A 25,640-nucleotide genomic window follows, 5' to 3' on the forward strand; every position below is an offset into this window, starting at 1 on the left:
TCATTTCAAACTTCATTTGAAAACAATTTTTGTTTATAGTTTGCATTAAAAAATAAAATAAAGGTAATACTCACATGAAATGAATGCATACATATTAGAGAATTTATAAATTAATGATTTAGGGGAAATGCATAAATTTAATAATTCATTTTACATTCTTAAATGATGAAATCTTTAAAAAATTGAAAAGTGTCCAGAATTAATTCCACGTGTGTACGTATCATATGTCATCATCAGCATTCTAATGCATTATGATAATTTGAATTTTCTTCATAGGCTTTCAATTGGGGTCATGTCTCTGGAATTCACTGTGCAAATGCTTATAATTTTTCTGAACGATGGGATTTTGAACTTCCCGACTTCTTTGCTCAATGCTGTGAGTATTTAAATTTTCAACTTTTAAAAGTTTATTTATGTTTAAAAATGCTTGTGAAGGTTGGTTTAAAGGTTGGTTGGTAACTACATATTAGACAAAATATTTATTTTTTGTATGTGAAAAGAAAAATAAATATTTGTCTGAATTGTAATTATTTTATAATTTTAATATAATAATCTTGTTGCAAGTCCAGCACACTCCAGAAATTCCTTAAATGGCAGCTCCGTTCTTATGAAAACCCATCAAATTTATTTACAAATATGCACAACAAAGTCATTAACAATTGCTAAAAATGTCCACAGCAAATAAGCAAGTATCATTAAACCGTAAACACAGCAGTAAACACGTAGAGGTTAAAACACTAAATCAAAATCTCAGCTCATAGGCTTCGTAATAACAGCTAAAACAAGCTCTCCAGCAATAAGCTGACTGCCAAACTAGACTCCCATTGATTTAGCTGTTTCAAGTACATTCTGTAGTTGGGGCAAACCTAACCTGGTAGCATACATTGCAGTTATTTGAATCTGCGTAGCATTCACAATGCTCCCAGGTTACGTTTGCCACAACCAAGGGCGCCCATATAGAGTGGTAAGGGGGGCTCTAGCTCCCCTTAGAAATTAGAACTTCCTTGCTTTTAGTACTTTTTTCTTTGCAAAAATGTAAAAACATTTCTTCTCCAGCCATTAATGAATAATTTATTAAAAATGTCAAATTTTAATGACTCTAATATATCCTGACATTGGTTTCGATGGGGAAAATATCCTGCTAAACCATGATTAAAGTATTTGAGCCTCGCCTTACAATTTTGCATATTGGCGCCCATGTCCACAACTAGAGCATTGATTTTTCATTTAACTATTCTACTACATCCTAGAGGTTATAGGGGTTAACCATTTAATTATTCGCTTTGAAATACTAACTACATGTTAGGTTTGAAATGTCACCTAGCTTCGCGACATTTGGTGCCAAAAAAAAGTCATCAAAAATGGTGCCAACTTGACGATATATTTTAAATTTTCTTTCCAAGGTCAGAGATACTATGTTAAATGGTACATAGCAGGCAAAGTCAACATACAGATAAAGTTTCGAGTTCAGTAATTTTGAGTGAAAACTAATGGAATTAATGCCAAGTTTATCAAGCTTACAACAAATCAAGAGCATAAAAATAATAAATATTTACAAAATTTGTGACAAAATTTATTTAATTATCCAAATATTTTTTTGTATACTTTCAGTGCATATGTCGATCTTATCGAAAGTTATTTCAATTGTTCTTTTACCTTTATTTCAGCTATCAACCAAATGATATATGAATGGGTTTCTAGGAATTGGTATTTCTTGGACGATGAGCGTGAAATTCTCTTTGTCTGCAACGAAACACTTTCTGTATGTGTTATACTTATTGATACATCATTTAGTAAGCCTAAAAGTTTAGCTTTGGATCCATCAAAGGGGTAAGTTAGGAATATTTTACAACTATGCTGTAAGTGTATCATTTCCATGAAAGCCACTGACAAAAAGTGCTTTATTAACTGCTTAGAATGTTACTGAAGTTTTTACTCATACTTTTGATTGTGCATGGCATACTTTTAAATGCTGTTAATTTGATTAATCTTATCTATAGAGATGACCTAGAGATTATAAATGCATGTTCATGTGCCGGAGAAAAAAATAATTTAAATATACGATGAAATCTCATTACAACAAATTTCAAGGGACCGATTGTCTTTAAACTTTCTGTATTTTCATAAGTGTTAAGTTTGTTAATCTACACACTACAATAATTAAATCCGCAACATTTGCAATACTAACGATCTAAAACATAGGTTAATTCGTTATTTATTCCGTAAAAACATAGAGAAAACAGACTTTTTATTTATTGATTGTGTTCACACTAAGTGTTATTTTCCTTTTTACAAGAGATTTGGTCCCACAGGACATTATAAAAGATTTTAATTTATGAACGTCACTTATACTAATCACAAGAAAAGTTAAAATCTTGCTGACTCCGTTGCGAATTCACAGGGAGTTTCATGCTCTGTGCAACTAGACGCAGTCTTTTGCTGTCGCACATCAGCTTACGTTTCAGCACGAGCGGATTTCCACCTTGAATGGTTCTGTTTTGAAAGTAGAGTTTTCACGTTACAACTTGTGAAAGTCGTTTTTTAATTTTTGAAAACAGCATTAAGTAAAAAATATTCAAACTTACGTGGAGAAAAACATTTTATTATAGCCTATTTTTCAAGAAATTTGTTTCCTTAAAACGAGATTTTTTATGCATTATCTTAATGGGTTTTAAAACAGGACCGAACATTTTATTCCTTGTAACGGATATTTCATTGGATCGGTATTCATTGTAACAGGATTTCACTGTAATTGCATTGCATATAAGTAATATACAAAAAAACTGGTTTGAGGAAACAATATTATTGTTGTAGTAATTGTTTTTTGGTCTTTCTTTTTAACAAGAAAAGTTATGTGACTATTGTATCTGGTGTTTTAAATAAAAATAATAGTGGAAAATTGCAGGGACTTGTTGGGCTTTTTTGGATTACCAGAGGAATCCTTTACAAACTTTTTAATCATGAACTTGGGTTTTAAAAAATTATCAGCATTCATTAGCATAAAATAATTACTTCAAGATGAGGGTGATTCAAAACAGCCGATTTCAAAAAAATTGCGTGCACAACAGCCTACAACAGGCTGTTGTGCACGCAATTTATTTCATAAATATTGAACACTTAACTATTTATCACTACTATGTTGTTCGTTAAAACGTATTTTTTCCTTGCATAATAAAATACACAGCTTAATTGAATGAAAATGGTTAGAACCATTGTCATTCATTTAAGTGGAATGGACACTGGACAGTATCTATAATTTGCCAGTATTAACCCCTTAACGATCGGATAATTTTCAAGTAAATGGTCATAAAAGTGTCTATTTTTTTATTTAAGATAATGATATAAAAATAAGTGTATGAACAACACGTGCAATTATTTTTTCATTTTCAATATTTTTTATATTGAAATTAAAAAAAATTTAAAACTTTATGAAAAGTCAACAAGCAAGCCTGAGCGAAAATTTAAGAAATACGTCTTTTATATGTTAAAAAATAATTTTATTAATATTTTGTGTAATATAAGTAAAGATAAGTAAATTTTTCTTGTGTGGTAAATTTCAAAGCTTGAGATACAGAGGCCAACGTCACAATCTGGTAAGTTAGAACCAAATTTCCTTTCTTCATCTCTGCAATTACATTTAAAATGGACTGGTGCTGCCATCTAGTGTATAAAGAGAAATAAAATGTATTCCGGGCAAAATAAATCAATTGGTTTTAATAGTTTTGTTGCATCAATATTGCACACCCCAGCACGGCGCTATCACAGGAGCGAGAAATGGAGGTCGAAACCCCATGAGTGAGCGAGAAGGGGTTAAAGGAGTTATTTTTTATGTGCATTTTTTGAAGCATGTTTTCTTAGAAAAAATTCTGATAATATTTTAATTTTGAAAATTTCAGTTTGATGTTCTTTACTGAATGGGGTTTTGGATCACGAGCACCTGTTCTAGAAAGAGCAACTTTAGATGGAAAGGAAAGAACCCACCTAGTTGTGGAGAAAATTGTGTATCCTAATGGAATTGCAATAGACCTTCCCACCCAGACTGTTTACTGGGTTGATACTTACCTTGGCACCATAGAGCGAGTAAATTATGATGGAACTCATAGGAAAACAATTTTACGAAATACTCAGGTGATGAGTCAAATTCCATATTTGTTGTAAACTTGACCAATAGAATAATTTTTACAGTTCTTTTTTATGACTTTCTTTGTATCCTTTTTTTAAATGCGTGAACATTATTTTGTGAGTGTAGACTGAAAAACTACAAGAATTGATGTTTGTTTTATTTCAGGAACTAAATTTTCCTTTTTTTCAAAACTGTTAGTTATTTAAATTCTAAACCTAGCACTCTGCCTTTTTTTTTTATTTTTTACAAATCATCTTGTATGCCCTGATTTGTGATGCATTAAGCTCATCTTTGCTTTCACTGATAGAATACTTAATGATTTAAATTATTTTTCTGCTGCTGAGTAAAAAAAAAAAATTGAAAAATTAATGTTTTTCACATAAGTGAGCATGGTTTAGTTGTTTTTTAGTAAAATTAGCATTGAATATACACCCTTTTCTTCAAAAATTGAAATGACAAGCCAGGGAAGATGCAAGGATGAGGGTATGGGCCTGTGAAGAGATAGACTAGTATAAATGAAATGCCTAATGATAACTTTCAACTGCTATTCTATTACTATCAACATATAGAAGAATTTAGGAATTAAGTCGCAAAGATACTGGAAGAAAATAGAGAGAAGAACGTTATTCTTTGGATTTACAGAACTTTTAAACATCTTTGGAATTTTGAGCTTATCTTCTGCTCATTGTTGCACTAAGTAAAACATATTTTTCTACCCAATTTGGTGCTAAAGCTTCACAAAACTGTATTTGTTGTTGAGATTACCCCTTTTTGGACCCTTTTTTTTGAATATGTGGGATAATTTTTTTAGGACCATGGATAGTACTTCATTTGCACACTGTTTAGGTTTAGGAAATAATAGATTAAAAGAAGAATATTGTGCTTTTGTAGCGGACATTGAAGGAGATGTTTATTAGGGCAATAACTTGCTACTGTCAATCTTATTTCTGTTGTCAGCATTTTGTTCATTAAGAAAATTGTATGCTACATAATACGTATTTATTTAGCTCATGAATATTTATCTAAAATCTAAAAAAAGCAGTAAACTAAACTGAGAAAAAAAAAAATCCCACTTAAAAGTTAGGTCAGAATAGAAAATTTCAACGTACCACTTCTCCAGTGTTATCACTGTTAATTTATCACTGAAATGTGCATATTTAACTTTGTCAAATGCATGCTTTACTATCATACCTTTTTCAATTCTGTACTAGTGTATTTGTCTAGGCCAAAACATAGTGTTTTTGAACAATTGATTTCTTTGTAAGCCGTTTTATTGTAGGAGACAAAACCTTCATTGTTCTTTTATCTTTGCAGGTGAAGAATCTGTATGGTATATCAATGTTCGAGGATTATATTTATGTTACTAGTGTAGATGGAAATAACATACTCGCAGTTCAAAAGCACAATCATACGTCACCTAAATTCATCAAATCTAACATGACCCATCCTTATTCCATTCGTGTCTACCACAGGCAAAGGCAGCCAAATGGTAAATTTATTTGATGCTTTAATTGCTATTTGTTATTTCATAACAAAAGGGGCACCCCATCCAACTGCTTTTTTTAAAAATCTTTACTCCTTGAAAAAAACTCTCTTAAATGGTTTAACGTCCAAAATAGTTTTAGTCTGTAAAATTTTATTTTTGTATGAATCTCAAATAGCACTGATTAGTTTAGGATATAGTAAAATCTTAATTGTTCAAAACTTTTTGAATCAGAACCTTGTTTAACTTTTTTTGGTTTCCTTGATTATTAGTTTGTATCAAGTAAATGATGTTACTTTATGGTCACCAGAGACAGCCATTCCTACTGCAAGCATCAAATTATTTATATATTTATCTCGTTTTTCTTTTTCACTTCGTTTTTCCCCCTACCCACTATGCTTGTGTACCAGTCTCAATAATTCTAGTTTAAAAATACTATTAGATTTAAAGTTTATGAAACCTAAAAATAAAGATTTTTTAAAATTTAGTAATCATTTTTGGATTGCAAATTAATGTTTAAAATTGGAAAAACCGATCATGAACTGCATTTTTATTAACATATTAAATATTTAAATTTACCATGTTATGTCTATTGGCTGGGTGGCATAGTAGTAGGGCATTGACCTCATATGCCTTTCTTTGGTCCCAGAATCTGAGCCAAGGTTCAAGTGGCCAGTAAGTGATTTTCGAGATGCAAAAAATGGTCAGCTCACATGTCATGTGATTATACCGTAAGTTAAATATTCCTTGGATATTCATTTTGTTTTGAGTACCCACAGCGAAATTAAAATCCCTTGTGCAGTTTCGATTTGAAGAGAGGCCAGATGCCTCCATTTTGTGCTAAACTGGGCATAAAAGTTATTTGTGCTTTGACATTCACACCTTAGTAAAAGATTGCATGTATCAAAGGGGCACACTAGGTCTGCAAAAAGAGCGCTTCTAATGCAACATCAGTAGAAGAACAAATTATTAAGTTTTATTAGGTTTATTTTTCAATTTCTTGTGGCATTTTTTGAACAAATTTTTAGTTTTAATAATGGTAGTTATTTTGTAAATCTGTACATGTTTAACACTAGAATTATATCGATCTTTTCATACCTAAAAATACGGTGGGGGTCATTTTGACCCCTGAGAAGAAATCTGCATAGTTTCCTACATAATGTTAAAGATTTTTAAAAATTAGTTTAAAATAAACATATTTATAATAAATGCAGTTTATTTAAAGAATACAGAGATTCTCAGGGTACATAATAAAATATTTTTAAAAAAGTTTAAAATGCTCTTTAAAAAACCGTCGCTGTTTTAGTTGCATTTCAGAAGCTAGCGGCTAATGGTTCCTTTTATGTGCAAAAACATTATCAGTGCTTCAGATTCTTAAAATGATACGTTCTAAGAGACATTTTTGAGTTTCTGCTCTGTTTCAGCATCAGTAAATGTATTTGCAGTTCTTTTTTTCTCAAAAGGGTCAAAATGACACCTACCCGGAATTTTAGTTGGAACCCTTTAGTTTGGGTTTAAAAGAATTACAATTTTCTTGAAAACTTTTTATTATTACACAGCAGGATTATTTAGGAAAAGTCAAGGAAGGATTAAGCTTTTTACGAAAATACAGAGGAGTAGTTAGCAAAAAAAAGTTTGATTGGGGTCGAAATGACCCCTCCCGTAATTCTAGTATAAAATCATGCGTAAAACTGTACATGATAAGTTTCTGCAGCCTCTTGACAGCCATTTTTTAAACCTTCCTAAAGTTTTGATTTACAAACGTGATCCAGCCGTATTTTTTCTGTTAATCAAGGTTTTACTATGCCTGAAAAAAAAAAAATCTTCTTTATAAAGAGTTTTATGGGTGTTTAAATGAGGCAGCGAGAAGCAAAGGAATGTACGTGCCAAAATTAAAAATTTGGAAATGATGAGTACGAGTGGTAGGAGAACCTGTCCCCTGTTGTAGGGCAAGAGTTGGTACTAGTAGTTCTGGTGGATGCTGCCATAAACATGATATAGAAAATTTCAATGAAAGCTTTAGGACCTGAACTTTAAATGCACTTCATTTGAAACTTAAAAAAAATACACTTGCATCACTTTGCTTCTCACTGCCTCAAATGTACTATCATTTTTGCTCTCATCAAGCACAAAACATAAATAATAAACTAAAAAGTAAAATTAGATTCTTAAAGTTAGTATAAAAGGTGTACAATACAATTAGTGATTTTAAAAGGGTGTGTAATTAGTCATTAGTCTGGTTTTGACAAATGGTTCATTAAAATTTTTTTGTAGAAGATAAATACTTTTTCTTCATTTTTACCTTTTCTGACTCATATTTTTGAAGAGTAAAGCTTTTTCACCACTACAACCAATGGTTCTGCTTAAAATGCAGCTGTCTTGGAGGCCTGTTTTTAATAACATGAAAATTATTTTAGGTGCTTGTTTGTGTTACAATTGAAATTCATGAATGCATACTAAAATAGGAGTACGGCTCTGAGTCATATTAGTAACTCAATGCAACAAAACTGAGTAAATTTATCATTTATTTAGTTGATAGAAATCTAAGTTTGGTTTGAGGTTAGAATAAACCATTTACCTTAACCTATTCATCCTTTTTCTTTTGTGTGTGTCATCATGTTAGACTGCAACGATGTTTTATTTTCTTAATTCTTGTTTTAATTATAGTTGAACATCCTTGCTCCATTGAGAATGGTCAGTGTGAGCATATCTGTATACCTCTTTATAAGTTGGGAGTGCCAGTTGCAAAGTGTCGATGCAAGTCGGGGTTTAAACTTCTTGCACGTGGCAAAAAATGCGTTGGTAAGCTAATTTTTGAGGATTTATTAATCAAGTTATTCAATTTTGAGAGCAGGAAGAGTATATTGTGTGATGTGCATTCTGTTCTATTTTTATGTAATTTATAAGAGTGTGCAGAATATTAAAAATTCATCAATCTTAATTTTAAAAGATCTTCAAACATCAGGTATCTGATATATGTTGCCTTTTATTATAAAATCCTAATTTTTAAAGCACATTAAGACTAAAAAGACGGAATAGGCTAGCAAGGCCCCTTCTAATTTTTTAAGTTAATTCTTTTAAAACTTCTTTCCAAATAAGTCCTCATGCCCAACATATCTTCTCTTATGATTAAATAGAAACCAAGTGTACTTAATGTTAAGTGATGTTATCTCTATATGCCAAGATGTAGCGTTAGTACATCTTTCAAAAGACAATGGCTGTCGTTTGGTTGGTGAGCAGCCAATTATGTTTAGCATTTGGAATTCCAACTGATTCAAAAAAGAAGAGGGTAAAGTTGAAACTAGAGTTAAAAGTATTTTTCTATGCTACAATGAGTAGGAGAAAGGAAGAATTTCTGTTTTTAATGTAAAATCCTGTAGATGTTACTGTGACCCTTCTCTTCCTTCTAGTTGTAAGGCACAATATTTACTGTACTGTGACGCTAATGAGAAAATAATTAAATAAGCACTTGTATAGGGTTATCATCATACGAAATGTCGGAAATCTCTCTTGCATTCAGCTAGTTGGTATTCGATTTATAGAGCAACAAACTATGCTAACCCCCCTGTCTTTCTAGTGTTGGTTGCAAATGTTCCTTTTAATTACTTTAAACCATACACCAGTAGTTTTCTACAATTTCAAGACAAATATAAGTACTTTTAATTCATTTATGTGACTTGATCCCCGGAAAATATTCATTCTTCATTTTACCGTTTGTCTTTTTCTCATCTCCACTCGGTTTGCTATGTTACTTATAATTCCCTAAATGATGAGCAGCTTTATTCATACTCTGTGAAAAACTTTTTTTTTCTTTTTCTGAAACTTTCTCTTTTTTTCTTTTTTTCAAATAAATTTTATTTTTCTAAATCTTGAGGTTTAAATTTTTTTCTTAGAAAATTTTAAAAGTTTCTTTGAATAAATGCTGAAGTTGCGATGAAAAGATTACTGTTAAGTTATAACTAAAAATATAAATGTGCTAACAAACTTTTTTTAAAATGACTGCTACTTTTGGCAAAGTTTGAATAGAGTGTACAATACAGCTCTGTATCCTATTATGTAGACTGAATTCAGTTATCTTTTGTAGCACGGGCGCCCTCATGCAAAATTGTAATGGGGGCTCAGATATTTTAACCATGGTTTAGCAGGATACCTATGGAAACTGATTTCTGGACCGATTAGAGTCATTAAAAATTTGACATTTTTAATAACTTATTCATTGATGGCTGGAGAATAAATGTTTATACATTTTTACAAAGAAAAAAGTACTAAAAACATGGGAGTTCTAATTTCAAAGGGGGGGGGGTCAAGGCCCCCCTCGCGCCCCGATATGGGCGCCCTTGTTTTGTAGAGGTAACGAGCTGAATCGGCTCAATGTCACTTCCTTATGCTGTACTGTACTGCATACTTACAACAATATTCCTGCTACCAATATTAAGTACTCATGCTTTATCAGAACTTGTAAAATTGCTTTATTATTAACTTGAAACAAAGACATCTAGATCACCTATGAGCTAATAACAACTGTTCAACTAGGTCACCTGGTAAATTTAAACTTTCCAGAATTCGAACAGGGCTCAATCCCAATAGGTTCAGAGTTCTGAGACTCCACAGTATCTTGCAAATAATTTTCAAAAATCCCCCCCCCTCACCCCTTGACTATAAACTCAGTGTTGCTTTCAAGAAAAAAAAATGGAGGATGAAACATTTAGGTGTTATTAGAATCATTATTTTGTTATTAATCTGTTTCAATTCAAACACTAGGTCTTTTTTCCAATTTTCTTAAATAGTCAAATTTATGACAATGTACTCCAATAAAAGTTTTCTTTCCATGCAGCCTATATATGTATCCAAGTGATAAGTGTGTATTATTGTATATCTATCAAAAATTGAAAATATTTTACTGTGTATACATCTGAAAATATTTGCTATTAAAGAGTGTTATTATATTGTTTTATATTTTCTCCAAATATTTGGCAATTTTACCATTTGTACACTTTAAAAATTATGGAAGCATACTTTTCTTGGAACCGCTTACTATAAAATGTTTTGAACATAACTCTTGACTGCTGGATTTTATTTAAAATTTTAGTTGCTAAACAAGGACAGCAGTTTTTACTGTATGGTCGTGGGCAGCCTGGTGCCATTAAAGGAATTCCCTTGGAAACAAGTAATAAACAAGAAGATGTTATGTTTCCTATCCTTGGATTAAACACTCCAGAAGTAATAGATTATGATGCAAGAAGTCAATTTATTTATTACTCTGATGTTGAAAGATATGCAATTGAAAGGCAAAAAATTGATGGAAGTCAAAAGGAAATATTTTTGGAAAAAGGTATGCTTTATAAAATAATTTCAAGAAATAAATTGATGTCATCAAGTGTTACTTTTTGTGTATCAATTTGGTGATTTAGTTTAAAAACCGTTTCTATTTAGAATTTAAATTTATTTAAAAAAGCACTTAAATGACCAAAATTTTTTGAAAAAGTGAGTGCTTATTTTAAATTAATAGCTCTCTTAAGACAAGATATAGTTAAATCTGATTAAAAAGGTATGTTGTATGATTGTGTTAAAAAGTCATGTATCCCTGAAAATACATTTTCGTTGCAACCAACCATTAGCCAAACTAAACTCTTTAATACAAACTGCAAAATGCCCTATTTACTGAGACTTCTGCTTTTTGTGAAAAATAGGAACTTGTTTATAGTTATCTTGAAACATCTGATGTGTCCTCAGCTAATGGTAGAATCTGATGCTTCATTAAAACTGCTACATTTGTGTAAAACCACGGATTCAGTATTTAATCCAATCTTGGGTTGGTTGCACATGTTTCTTCAACAATTTATCTCTTGCTTCATTTGTCCTTATGTATGTTGGGGTATATAAAGACAAAAATTTTCAGTCTTTTATATCCAGTTAGTGCATGTAAAAACATAGGAATCCCCTCTGTGCAACTTTCAAACCATCACTTTTTATGAAACATTTTTATGGCAGTTTTATTTTATTATTGTTGTTGTTCCATTAAACCATGGTTACTAAAATGGTGGTGTGTTTACTTGCTCAAGGTCACTGTTAGAAGTCAAAACTATCTTTTTATGGCTGCCACTACACATTTCAAAAATTACCTTTATACTTTACTCAGTATTATTTTCTGTCTGATGACTCACGGGATTTTTTCTAAAGAAGTGTTACATTTTGAAAAATAACTATCCATATGTTATGTTTAAAAACTTTTTTTGCACATTTTTATAGTTTTTCTTAGTGAAAAACATGTTGAAGTGCTTTCAGAAGATTAAACTACTCAGCTTGCTATCTCCCTTATGAAATCGTAGAGGAAGCTGCTGTACCCACGGACAAAATTTACTTTTCAATTTTTGCTGGTCTCTGGGAATGGATAATCGATCGGAAAAAATTTCTGGCAGAATCTACAACTTATCATTTAATGTGGCAATTTTCGTTAGGTGAAAATCTCAAAGCTTTCAACCTCAAAATTTTTTTTCTTAAAAACCATCTTTTTTTATCCGTGGGTACAACAACCCGTTCACTCCCGCAGACCGCCTTTGTACCCAAGGACATATAAAAAAATAATATATAAATTGGTCCGAGGAACTCTGTTATACTCGATACATTTTCATAAGCAATTTTATATTGAAATACTTTGCAAACATCCATTGAAAAAAAACATCCATCAGAAATTAAACTTTAAAAATTAATCGAAGATTTTTTCCCTTTTTTAAATTTTCCTTAATCTTTAACATCAGTGAACTCTTTAAAAAAGTTATTGGTCTTAAGAGAGTTAATGATGTTATTAATAATGAATATGTCTATGAAAAAAAAAACTAGATTCATGATAGTACCGCTCTCTATGTATCTACATAACAACCTCAATTTATATGCAAATTGAAACCTTTAACCAAAATTAACCCACCACAAAAAAACTCAGTTTAGATTAAACAAACAAAAATCTAGAAAAGTTGACTTTAAATGAAAACAGGTGGGATTGTGTGACGGCCTGTAGATCCTACAACAGGTGGGGGTTACTTCAACACTGTAACTTCAAATTCATCATCATTGTTGAAAGCAAATTTCGGACGTTGATGACAAGGCACTATTTTGAGGTACTTCACATTGTAATAAGACTCATGTGTGACCCAAGGGAACTAAAAATTGCTGTCCGTGGGTACACATGGTTGTGTGTACTTGGGTACAAAGGTATGCCATTTTGGTTTTGCAAGGCAGTCACATCAACAGGACCTGTATTACAACAATAAAAATCAGAAACAAAACCTTCAAAATATAGGGAATCATGATATCTGCAACAAAAATGAATAATCCATGATGGACGAAAAAAAAAAAGAAATTGCTTATATTTTTTTTTATTTAGACCCTACTAAAACCAAAAAATGTGATAGAATCTTAAATATTTGTTTGATGGTGTTGAAACTTCCTGGGATACTGGAGAGGGCTGTGACACACACGTTGAACCCCAATTAGGATCTCTCTCGATGATACCCGGAATTTCCCGCCCGACATCCGTAGGTACAACCGTCCTTGGGTACAGCATCTTCCCCTATATTTTCTGCTTTAAATATTTAATAGTAGGTAATGAGCATTCCTAAGACAATTTCTTAGTCTTTTACATGTCAATTTAGTTTTTGTACCATGATTTACGTAATATCATTCTTGAAACCTATATTGCATACTTGCTGTCTAAAAACCTTTTCATTTTGAGAAACACATACTCAAAAATGTTAAGATTTATATCAAAACTCAATAAAATTGTTTTTTTTTTTTGATTTCAGGTTTGAACAACTGTGAAGGTTTAGCTGTTGACTGGATGGGAAGGAATTTGTATTGGACAGATGAAGGCCTTTTAGCTATATATGTAGCCAGACTTGACGATTCAAGCATAAAGAAGCGCATAGTCCATGAAAATATGTCTTACCCAAGAGCAATCGTTGTTGATCCCAAAAGAGGGTATAAATAAGGAAAAAAAAATATCCGTTGCAAGTTTTATAATGTTTTAACATTTTATTTTTAAAATTGCAATAAATTTTATTGCTAATAAATAATACAAAAATTGATGATTTCCAAGAGTCTCTTCTGATTTAAAAAATATATATTAACCAGCTTGTATAATACTCTAACTACGGCATGAATTATTTTAATAATTTCCTCTTTAACTCTAGAAATAATGTTTATTTTGAGTAGCATGGTGGTTAAACATTCCTTTTCTTTTTCAGCATGATGTACTGGTCTGATAGATCAACCGAATTCTTTTTAGTTACGAAAGAATATGGGGGTAAAATAGAACGAGCTCATATGGATGGAAGCAACAGAGAAGTGTTTTTGAATGTTAATCTGCAGTGGCCAAATGGTTTAAGTATTGATTACGTTGATAAGAAATTGTACTGGTGTGATGCTTATTTGCATAGAATTGAAAGAATTTCATTGGATGGTACCAACCGTGAAGTAAGTAAAAAGCTGTATACAATTTTCTTTTTCTTTTTTCAAATTTCTTATATAGTGAAATACAAAGCAAAACCAATTTGAATAAGTCACTAAAAAAAAGAAAGGAAAAAAAAATTGTATAGTGATTTGAAACTTTTTCAATTTAGCTTAATTATATGTGATTAATAATATTGCTAGTTTGTTATTTTAAAGGATATTTTATTTTCTTATCATAATGAAGTTTTAAGTTATAAATCTAAAACAAATATTCTCCCCCCCCCCAACCGGAAAACAGTTTACTTTTTTTGCGTTTAAAATTTCTTTCTTATGAAAGTTGTGAGAGAGATAAATAACAGAGAAAGAGGGAAATCAGCCTAACTTATAACTATTCTCTCACAAACTTTAATTTCATAATTTTTTATGAAATTAATTTTGGCATTCTTTCCTTATTTCTCATAGAAGTGTAATCTACTAAGATATTTTTATATTAAAGAGAGTGATAAACTCATTGTTGTGGGTGTGAAAGAAACTACCTTTGTATTGATGATGTTGTTCTTTATAATGTTGACAGTTTTATTAATTTAAGCATTATTACTTTTGTGGTGGATCAAAACTTTTAAATTGCAAAACAGGTTAAAAAATTATCTGGATTTCATGATTTGAAGCTGCAATATTTTCTGTAAATATACTAAGCGATTAATGACTTTTTGCTAGAATAAAGATAAAATTGAAATTAAATCAAAAGTGGTCATGTTCAAAGATGAGAGTAAAGTATTAGCTTTGTTACCTTTAAAAGAATACGTTTTAGAGGTAGTAATTTATCCAAAAACTGTTTGTGAAAAATAATATTGGTGATTTCATGAGCTGAAAAATTCAACAAAACTGAACAGGGCTGAAAGTTAGAGAAAAAATATTTCGCAAGGCTTAAATTTTCGCAACGAAGGTGTGTTAGTGTTTTTACAAAAATTGCAAAAATGTCTACTTGCGAAAATTAATGCTTTTACAGTGTTTTTTGCAATTTTTGTTGATAGAATGATAATTTTACTTAACAATTTACTAACTTAAAAACAAACAAAGAAATTAATCATAAATATTCACCAAGAAGTTAAGTTGAAGAGCAAATCTATGAAGCAAAACCAGAAAAATGAATTTTTGCATTTCAAGAGAGAAATAAGCCACCAAAATGGTTAAAAATATAAACATATTTTGCATTTTTTTTAAATAGTGAAATCACATTAAAGTTGTAAAGAAAAAAAAAACGAAAACAAAACAAACATTCCTGTAAAAAAAAAAAAATCTAGTGAAAATTATTCCATAAAAACTTTGACTCAAGAAATTCAACTTCTTTGACTGATTCAAAACGTTTGTTAATTTTCGGTTCATATTCAGTGAAATCATTGTTATAAATGGAATAAACTCTGTCAGAACTTAGAAAATAAATTTGTATCTGTGCTTTACATTCGGAAATGCTCTATAGTCTTTCAATAGCATTCCCTACTTTAGAGCAAAATACTATATTTTTTCGCTCATTAGTCAAAAGAAGAGAAGAAATCACTAACATTTGTTGAATGTGTTTTTCAGACACTGCTTTCTGGGGAAAGTTTGAATCATCCATATGGTTTAGCTCATTACGACAATTATGTCTTTTGGTCTGAATACTATCAAGGTTTGGTGTTGAGGCTTCATTTGCCAAATAAAACAATCACAACTCTGGCTAAAGAGAATCCACCTGTGTATCAAATAAGAATTTTTGATGCTTCAATGCAAACTGGTATGTGGTTTTATGTTGATTAAAATGTCTTTTTGAAATTTAAATTATTTTTACATAGCTCTGTATCAACTAGAAATGTATGAAAAAAAAGAAGAAAGGAAAACTTAACTAAGAAATCTATGTAAATAAGCAAAAATCCTATCCCAAATTACTATCTAATCGGTTCAGTTTTATTCTCATTCAAAAACCCTCAAAAGTACATCTTTAGAAGATTTTTGTCCTTCGGATTTGAAATAAAATCCCTAAAATCATTAACAGAAAAGTTATAAGCTTTTTTAAAAAAAGGAAAATCAGTTTTTAATTGAAAATTTATCGTCTGTCACAAGCAGTTTTAATTGGCAGAATAAAATCATTGAGAAGAAAAATCTGTTGCCATTTTTTTCTCGTGTGAACAAATATAATTCTTGCTCTTGCTTTGAGGCTTTCCCTGTAATGGAAGAATTTCAAGATTTTCCCTTTTGATTATGTTTTGGCCATTTCTTTTCTTTTTTTTTGTACTGCCAGCAGAAGATAATTTTGAAAACTATAACCCTTATTATGTCGGTGATTTTTGGTGACTAATGTTCAAATTTTAATAGGATTTTTAAGGGCTGTGGTTATTATTTTTGTGGGAAATTTAAGTACAGTATTTTTTTTCTCTCTATTCTTTGAGCATATTTGTTGAACATGCTAAACTTAACATAACTTTTACTTTTGAGATTGACCGTGTAAAGCCGGGAGACGCACATAGTTTAGTAATACCTACAGTAAAAGATTTTTCAGTTTTATTGTTAATTTTGACATTATTTTAATCAAACATGCTATTATTTTTATGTAGGCAAAAGTTTGGTCTTCATTTTTTAAATTAGAAAATTTCATGCTATTATTTATGGGTGAATTTTTGTATTTGAACTTATGTTGAAGAAGTTTTTGTCAACATGCATTTTCGGACATTTTTTAGGTGTGAATGATTGCACTGAAAATAATGGTGGATGTTCTGAACTCTGTCTTTCGACCCCCGATCGGGCAGTTTGTGCATGCAGAGATGGATTCGCTCTTGCCAATGACAGACTGACATGCACAGGTAACTTTTGAGTTTACTGATTATTTTAGTTTTTGAGGTGCATGAGATTAAAAATCACGTGTTTGGGTTGCTTATTGTTTCTCATTTTGAAAATCCGTTTAATATGTATGTAGCTTTATTTATAATACTGTGGTTCATGCTTATATAACCTTCCTTCTATCATTTTACTCTTAGCTATGAAAAATTAATTGTTTGTTAAAGAATATGATGAAATGTGAAATTAGATTTTGTAAATAAATCACAGTAGTGTTAACAGTCAGCAAACTATTCAAAGATATCTGCAAGCACTGCCTTTAATGTCAGGTGGAAGAAAGACCTCACATACTCTTTGAAAATTGCGGTGGCTGGTGCAAGCATAAAGAAATGGCTATGATTATATTCAGCAGATGATTTGTTTTGAAATCAGTTGAGCGGGTTCAATGATTTTAATTCAAACAAAATTAATTAAATTGCAAAAGCTTTTTTTGTTTTTGGAAAACCTTAAGTGGACCTGTTTGTCTGAAATGGTTTTCTGCTGAACTGAAAAATGGATTATTAGTTTCATAAAACCTTAAATTTTTTTCAAATTTGAAAGAATGAAAAATTTCTAGAAAATACTTTGTGGACCGAGTACTAGAACTAGGTAAAATGAAATTTGTCAAAATAGAAGGTTTCATTTCTGTTGAAACTGTTTTAGAGAAGACTTAAAGGCTTCTATTGAAATGAAATTTAGAAATGGTTGTGTTTATAACATTTATAACAAATCTTCACATTTTTAAAAAACCGTGAGGAAACATTAATTTGTCAAATTTTCTCAAAGCTGTATAAAAAACTGAATTGTAGTAACCTAGTTCCCTCAATTTCATAATGAGCTATTTAATGATTTGAGGCCTGAATCTCCTCCGAGATTAAGCACATGAAATTATTTCAGTTGTGAGTGCTTGAAGTTTTTTGTTCAGTGCATGAAAATATTCCATGGTTTGATACCTAGGGTTAATTAATAAATTTAATTAGTAATTTTTCTTTTTTAGGTACTGCAAATTATTCCGAGCCCACTCGATGTCGCAAAGGAGAGTTTGAATGCGTTAAAAATTTGAGATGTATTGATGAAAGGTATTTATGTGATGGTGACAACGATTGTGGGGATGGCTCTGATGAGGATTCATCTGCTGGAGGAAAGTGTGGTATGTAGGAGTATTTTTTATGGCTTTTTTTATGCTTTTTTTAGGAAAAGAGATTTGTTTGATTTTTGTAACAATTCTTATCTTTCTATTTTTAACCATTAACTGGTGAGGTGATTTTTTTTTTTTTTTTTTTTTTGCAATTTAAGTGATGAGGTGGGATGTATGTAACCCCAACATATTATTTCTTTTGTACTCCACAAAAGTTAGCAATGTAAAATCGAAAAACTCCAATAAATTTTGTATTATTCATTAATGTAAATACTACTGAAACGGTACCATAAGTGTACATACTTATATCTATATAACTCTATTTATTTAAATATTATAATACTTTGCATGCAAATATAAAAATCTTAATGTTTCTATTACAAAACTATTTGGAGACTAAATTATTAAGTAATTACATCGTATAAAAGGAAAATAATTTATTTATATATAAAATAACAACTATATAATTTTCTTCTTGTTAATTACTAAAAACTACAATGGGAAAAATTAATATTGTTTTGGCGAGGTGGGGCTCATTAAACCCCAAAAGCAAAATATGTGCAAAATATGTACCCCAAAAGCAAATGCTGTGTTCAACACTAACTTATCCTGTCCTGCTCAGACATTTGCTATTTGGCTTGAAAAAAGATGTCTTCGCTCACAGCATGATCTTGTGAAGTAAAAAAAAATGATGTTCTAGAATTTAAATTTTGCTGGGGTTTAAGACACCCCACCTCTCCAGTTCCGGGTTAATAAAGTTAAAAAAATACTTTTTTTAGAGAAATTCCAATGCCGTGTGGACCAATATCAGTGTGATAACAATCGCTGCATATCTATTCATTGGGTGTGTGACGGTGAACGTGATTGCACTGACGGCTCTGATGAAGAACCAAACATTAAATGTCGAAGTAAGTACTGTGTCATTTAATTGTGGTGTAACTTGGAAAAGATTTTAGTACACAGTATATAACCATTTATCTGGAATGGTCATGTCAGACCTGTTCTTGATAACTGGTTTTTCTGAATAACTTGTTACTAATTGATCTAGAAAAGTTAAAAATCCAAAGTTATTACCATGCAAAGTTCCATTTTCTGTTCTGAAGAACTTTCTTTTTTTAAAATTTCAAAACAATTATTCTTTTTTTGTAAAAAAAATTGCCTAATAATGCTTAATTTGTTGTGTACAGTGAACCTTTTCTGGAGCAATCTCTCACTGATCCTGAAAAACGTGGTTGATAATGTAGGTTGGCCGCTGGTAAAGGTCATTTTGAAAATGCAAAAACAGTAATAGTAGCAACAGAAATGTTCTTTTATATTCTGCTTAAAGTATATAAAAAGCATTATAATAATATATCTAAATAGAGAAACTGAAATTTCTTTTCTAAAATATACTTACATTTTCTTTTCCATTTTCAAGCTGATTCTCTTTAACACCTGAGAAGAGGTTTGTCTACTTCAGGTTCTTCATTTTTTTCTCAATCATCTTTTGTTTCTAGTTCAACTTTTAGTCCCATTTATTAATTATTAATGGGATTAAAATAAGTGCAATCTGGGTACAACAGTAGCTTGTCTATTTCACTTGTTCAAATGAACAAAAAATCGATTCTGACCCCTTAAAATGATCTAGGAATGCCCCTGTTCTATTCATAAGCAACAACTAAATTTTAAGTACAATCTTATGAAAAACTACTTGTCTTTATCAACCTCTTACTATGACAAATGCGCGTCTGACCTGCCGCAAGGGTACAAGTGTCACCTAAGTCTCCCACGGCCTGAGTTTTGCAATTTGCCGGTTATCAGGAAAAGTTTTAATTGTCTCTCCCGGAGGATTTAAAACATTGAGTAGATCGGGAAGAAAATGGTGACTTAGAAAATTGATTGGTAATGGAGGCAGTTTCTATATTGAGGTGATCTTTCACAGAAGTTTCACTGTACTGGTGGCACAATCGTTTAGTTAGTAAGTATATAGCTGGAATCTGTCAGACCATAGCTTGAAGTAAATCAGGCTTCATTAACCTTTTTTTGACTGATGATTATAGTCTCATAATCAACCAAAATCTGTATAAATAAAACATTTTCTGTCAGTGGTATTTTCATTCATTCAAAAATACTGATTTCTTATTCAAGTTTTATTGTAATTTTTATTTTAAAAATAAAAATGGATGTTCATCACCCTTGTGATAAAATACAAAAGTTCATTTCATATTCATGTTTTATATATATATATATATATATATATATATATATATATTTATTTATGTATTACACTCAATTTTCGGAACAGTTCAGTCAATGCTCCGAGCACTCTGGGCCTTAAACTATGTTGATTTAATCTAATTTAGTGACCTCACTTGAAATAAAAATTTGTCACGTGGTGACCTGGGAGAGGTGGGTTTCTTTGTTCCTGCCTCCACTCCTGGTTAGTGGTTTGTGCCACTTCAAAACTCTCACGGTCAGTAATTTTTGTCCTTATTCAAATTTCTGTCCATCTCACTTAGAAAACCTGAAAAGGTCAGGAAATTTCAGTTCTCCAACTTGATTGGTAACCCAGTCTCTTCTTTATTCTATCACATTTTTATTACTGCTTATAAAAAATTATTTTTTAAAATTATCTTTTAAATTAAGTACATAGCAGATTTTCAATTTTATTCTTTCAGATGCAACTTGCAGTTCTAGTATGTTTACATGTAAAGTTAGCGGACGTTGCATTCCTACCAGCTGGACTTGCGATTCGGATCTTGATTGTGGGAATGATGACAGCTCTGATGAACATGATCAATGCGGTATGGACTTTGTTTGATTACCTTTCATGTTGGAGAAGCCATTAATTCATAAGTTTTTTTGCTACAATGTGTGAAACTTTATTACATATCACCTTATTAAAACCAATAGGTGTTTATTATTTAGAGAGCGGTATTAAAAGAAGGAGCGATAAAGACGCAACAACATAATCTATTTATTTTAAACCAACTAACAGTTTAACTATTTTGAAATAACAGAACATGCATTACTATTGTATGCGGTTTGCAGTTACATTTAACAGCTATGTATTATATTTTTATAAGCAACTAAGTATATGTTCAGTACTGATTTTGTGGTATTGGCTTTAGTTTATCTATGCTCTAAAACATTAATAATAGCAATGCTGTATTAATAGTAATAACTTTTTAGACAGTAGTTAAACATGGCTGAAAGAATGGTTTCTATAACATAAATGCAAAAGATACATATAGAAATGTAATAACTGAACTTAATAATATGTTTTTTTGAAATATAAAAATTGCTTCTGTTATTTAACTTTTTAAATATTCATAATTTATTGGTTTCTGTTTTGCCTAAAGACAAACCTCCTTTTTTTCTCTTTTCTTTAAAATTTTCATTTCTTGTTGGTATTTGTAGTTTATCCAGTATGTGAGGGTAATGAGTTTCGATGTGATAACCAGAGGTGTGTTCCCTTGGATTATGTTTGTGATGGTGATGATGATTGCCGGGACTTCAGTGACGAAAGATTTTGTAAGCAGAAGTGCACAAAGCCGCATGAATTTGCCTGTGACGATAACACATTATGTTTATCTGAAAATTTAAGATGTAATGGAGTTCCTGACTGTAAAGATGAAACTGATGAACAGAATTGTGGTAAGCTTTGATTTTGATATTCATTGAAACATGTCAAAATATCATTTAAATGTTTGGCATATGCCATTGGTTACATTACACCCTCAATGTCTCGAATCTCTCGGGAAGAGAAAAATTATGAGATATCGAGTTTTCTATCTATCAAGGTTTTAAAAACATTCCATTAATAAATCTTGCAATTACATGTACATATGTTATGTATATTTATCTAAGTACTATGCAATTACTTTGCATAATGATGAACAAGTTATTCTTCACCATTTTACTAGATTTAAAATTTATGTATTTGCTTTAAAACTTGTTTAACTTAATTTGAAATGCATTTAAAAAGATACAAAATCTTATAATATTTTGCTTGACCCTTTAAAACTGTAGCTTTGTTTTTTTTACTGTTAGAAGGAGTGGGAGGCTATATTATTGATATTAGATTGTGGGATATTTATATTATCCCACAATCTACTGAATCTTGGTGTATAAAATTCACTTACTGATTCTAACAGATCCTGAAAGTTTTCTTTCCGTAGAAAAGCCGTGTCGGCCCTACTACTGTTGAAGGGAATTGGGTGCTTAGAAAAAATAAGATTATTCATTGAAATTAATATTTTTTTCAGATAAAGGTGAGAGTAAAATTTGCCACAAGGATGAGTTTTTGTGCCAAGACGGCATGTGCATACCTAATGCCTGGAAATGTGATATGAAATGGGATTGCATTGATCGAAGTGATGAACTTAATTGCAGTAAGTTATTATTTATGATTCTATCACATAATATATTTTTTGCAATTATTTTATCATTTTGCACTGATATGAATTAGAATTTTTTTTTCTGGAAAAATATGGAGTTATTTTCTTATTTAATTGAATCAAAGGAAAAAAAAAAGTGGATTTACTTTTTTCTTTTTTGTCTGTTTTACTTTTTCCTCTCTCTCTTTTTTTAAACAGAATAAACTTCAATAACATAACAAAATTATTCTTTGAATGAGCATCAAATTAAAAATTAAAGGTTCATTTGCAGAAAAAATTAGATTTTAGAAAATATTGTCTTACTGTTTTTTCTAGTTTGATATCTAAACTGTTTAATGAGTTACAGAAAGCAAATTGTTATGCATTCTTTTGGTATTCTTACCAGTTATAGTACATTGATTTTTTAAAATGTAAATTAATAACAATTTCTGGGAATATACTGTTAAACCTCATCTATGTTAAAAGTAGTCCATCCTGCTTCTGTCTTCATCTCATATATACAGAAAAATATAAATTTCATAATTTCTCATCTTTAGAAATTTTATCAAACAAGTTCAATAGCATTTCATATTATTATATTACACTGTTTTCTGCATTACAGTTAATGTAACATGTGCAGCAAATGAACATCTTTGTGCATCTCAGGATCAGTGTATACCAGAAGGTTTTATTTGTGATGGGCATATTGACTGTGAAGATAAATCTGATGAAAAAGATTGTGGTAAGATCTCGGATAATTTATGTAGTGTTCTTTATTATTTCGATCATAACGCATTTTTTCCAAAGTGTGTTGATATTTATTAGATATGTTTTGCCATAGAATATGATGCATAGTTATGCATTTTAAAAAGTGTCTTAAACTTAATTCTACTGTAGAAATAAAACAATTCTTTTTTTCATAACATTTACGAGTTGTTAATAAATTTTCGTTTTAATACTCAGTTGTTCTAAAATTTCTGTTGGCTTTTTTTATTTTCAGATTTGTTTCATTACTTTGAGTGAAACATAAAAATGTTGTTTCAAGTTTACATAAAGCCCTGTGAAATGTAAAAACAGACAAGTGTTTTTATGTGATCAAAAGTTATTGGGCAAAACCTGGTACCTCAGTATGCTCTCCCAACCCCTGCTCATTAAGTGCAGTCAATTCTCGATATCTCAAAGTCCCAAGGGCACCTGCTAAAACTTCCAAATTATTGGTAGTTTGAGTAATAGGAACTAGGGAGTCCCCCCCCCCCCCAGTCTTCTCACTAGTTTGGGCCCCATAAAAAATTCCTAGATAAAGGAATATTCAAGTTATTGGCTTCAAGTTATTGCGAGGTGGCTGTATTCAGGTTGGCCTTGTGAATTGTGGTTACCCAAACAATTAAACACATGAACTGAATTGAAAGTTAGTAAAATTCATTTTAATAAACTATATAAAAAAGTTATAATTTGAACTTATACATATTTTTAGAACTTACTTGTAGCAATAAAAAATATATATATATATATATTGTTTGCAGATGAAAAGGGAATGCCTTCCTGTTCTTTTCCTAGTCATCTGTGTAAAAATGAAACAAAGTGCATAAATGTCACCCAATTTTGTGATGGTGTAAGTGATTGCCTTGATGGCTCCGATGAAGGTGGAATGTGTGGTAAGTTAATTATTTGTAACACCCTTAAATATTTATGCTGAAGCTCCTGATATAGCTGATTTTTAAAAATTTTTATTTAGTTGCTGGGATAAACGGCATGTCCACTTTTATCAGCATGATGTCTATTTTTGCAACCGTTAGTCCTGAATGCTTACTCCAGTAGCAAAAAGGGTCAAAATACAATGCAGAATTAAGATATCAAGAGGTAAAGAAACAAAAAAAAAAAAAAAAAAACAAAAAAAAAAAAAAAAAATGCAATCTTAACTTTTTATATGATCCTCAGGTCCTTAAAATTATTAGCTAAATATCTATATAAAGAAACAATTCAAACATAAAAAATTTAGACTTAAGTATGAAAAATATTCATCAGTATTCATCAATATTTCAGGTTCTTAATGAATTAGACCTCCCCCCCCCCCCAAATTGTATGAGCTTTTGTAATATTTTTGTTTATCCTAGTATAACATGACCTATTATTTATCAGTATCAATGAGAAGAATAAGTATATGCTTTTTTTAAAAATTGCTCTAACAGTTGCTAGTGTTGTTGTCTTTCTGATAGGTTCTCTGTTCCTATCTCGTTTCTAGTTCCCTATCTCGTTTCCCTTAGAATTTTGAACTCTGGATATTTTTTTCAGCTATTATTGTAAGTGTTGTTTTTTATGAAGATGATTTCTCTAATCTATTCAAGACCAGGGAAAAAGAAAGCAGCACTTTCTCAGGCCCGCTTGCTCCGCAGATATCCATATGCACGGAAACTGGTGATTTGCTTTGCTTAGTTAAGCCTAATTTCGTTTCAAGCTGCATATAAAATATTACTACAATTACATATGCTGAAATTTTCAATTTACTATCATTAATATTCTCTAAATACATCACAACAAAATTTTTATGACATTAATTAATAAAAAAAATAATTGTGAATTTCAAAAGAAAAGGGCTTTGTGTCAGTGAAACTAAAGGCAAAATATATATGTAAGTTTTAAAAAGTTGATAAGTTTACTTTCAAGCATTCAAAACTAATCTGACACATTAGGAAATCAACACAAAAGAAGTATACTAGACAAAAAGGGAAAAATATATGTATAAAACTAATCATTGCTTAAATACTTCTGAAACACTTTGATATTAGCTCACTGTCGCCATTAACTTGAATTTAAAGTCCCCGCACTATTCTGCCATGCTAAGCACTGAAGTCGTATCTGCAGCTGAGTTCAAAGGGAGAAATTGCCATTTAAAAATTTTGCACCGCCATGTATTTGATTCAGATGTAACTTTTTCAGTTTTTTTAAAAAAATCATAGCCCATTGACAAATGACCATTAAACGTTTTTTGGGCAAAATATGTGACTAAGAACCACTGGTGTACTGAATTTAATTTTGACAAAAAATTGTAGATGTTTGTGCTTAGCATGAGAGTATTATATACATCCTCAGAATCACTGCTTTTAATGTTCAAAAATAACTCCTTCATTTTCATATTTGATTCTTTTATCAATTTAGCTAACATACCCTTAGTTAACAACTTCATTCTTTCATCCATGGTGATTGAAATAAAACTGATCCTAACCATACAAAATACGATCCAGC

At 30.6% G+C, this 25,640-nt stretch overlaps 2 protein-coding genes across 2 annotated transcripts; both read left to right on the forward strand.

The window, feature by feature from the left end:
* Positions 1-5,560: 5,560 nt before the first annotated feature.
* On the forward strand, positions 5,561-15,942 carry LOC129230158 (low-density lipoprotein receptor-related protein 6-like). The gene is made up of 4 exons (XM_054864559.1): positions 5,561-5,612; positions 10,696-10,894; positions 13,847-14,075; positions 15,636-15,942. The coding sequence occupies exons 1-4, from the start codon at positions 5,561-5,563 to the stop codon at positions 15,846-15,848; spliced, it is 693 nt and encodes a 230-aa protein (XP_054720534.1). The 3' UTR covers positions 15,849-15,942.
* A 751-nt stretch (positions 15,943-16,693) lies between these two features.
* On the forward strand, positions 16,694-24,448 carry LOC129230159 (low-density lipoprotein receptor-related protein 1B-like). Its single transcript, XM_054864560.1, has 9 exons — positions 16,694-16,697; positions 16,766-16,888; positions 17,899-18,051; positions 18,819-18,947; positions 20,697-20,822; positions 21,439-21,562; positions 22,300-22,412; positions 23,020-23,160; positions 24,441-24,448. The coding sequence occupies exons 1-9, from the start codon at positions 16,694-16,696 to the stop codon at positions 24,446-24,448; spliced, it is 921 nt and encodes a 306-aa protein (XP_054720535.1).
* Positions 24,449-25,640: the final 1,192 nt, after the last annotated feature.

This window comes from Uloborus diversus, chromosome 9, assembly GCF_026930045.1.
Source record: "Uloborus diversus isolate 005 chromosome 9, Udiv.v.3.1, whole genome shotgun sequence".
In the NCBI taxonomy this organism is placed as follows: Eukaryota; Metazoa; Arthropoda; class Arachnida; order Araneae; family Uloboridae; genus Uloborus; species Uloborus diversus.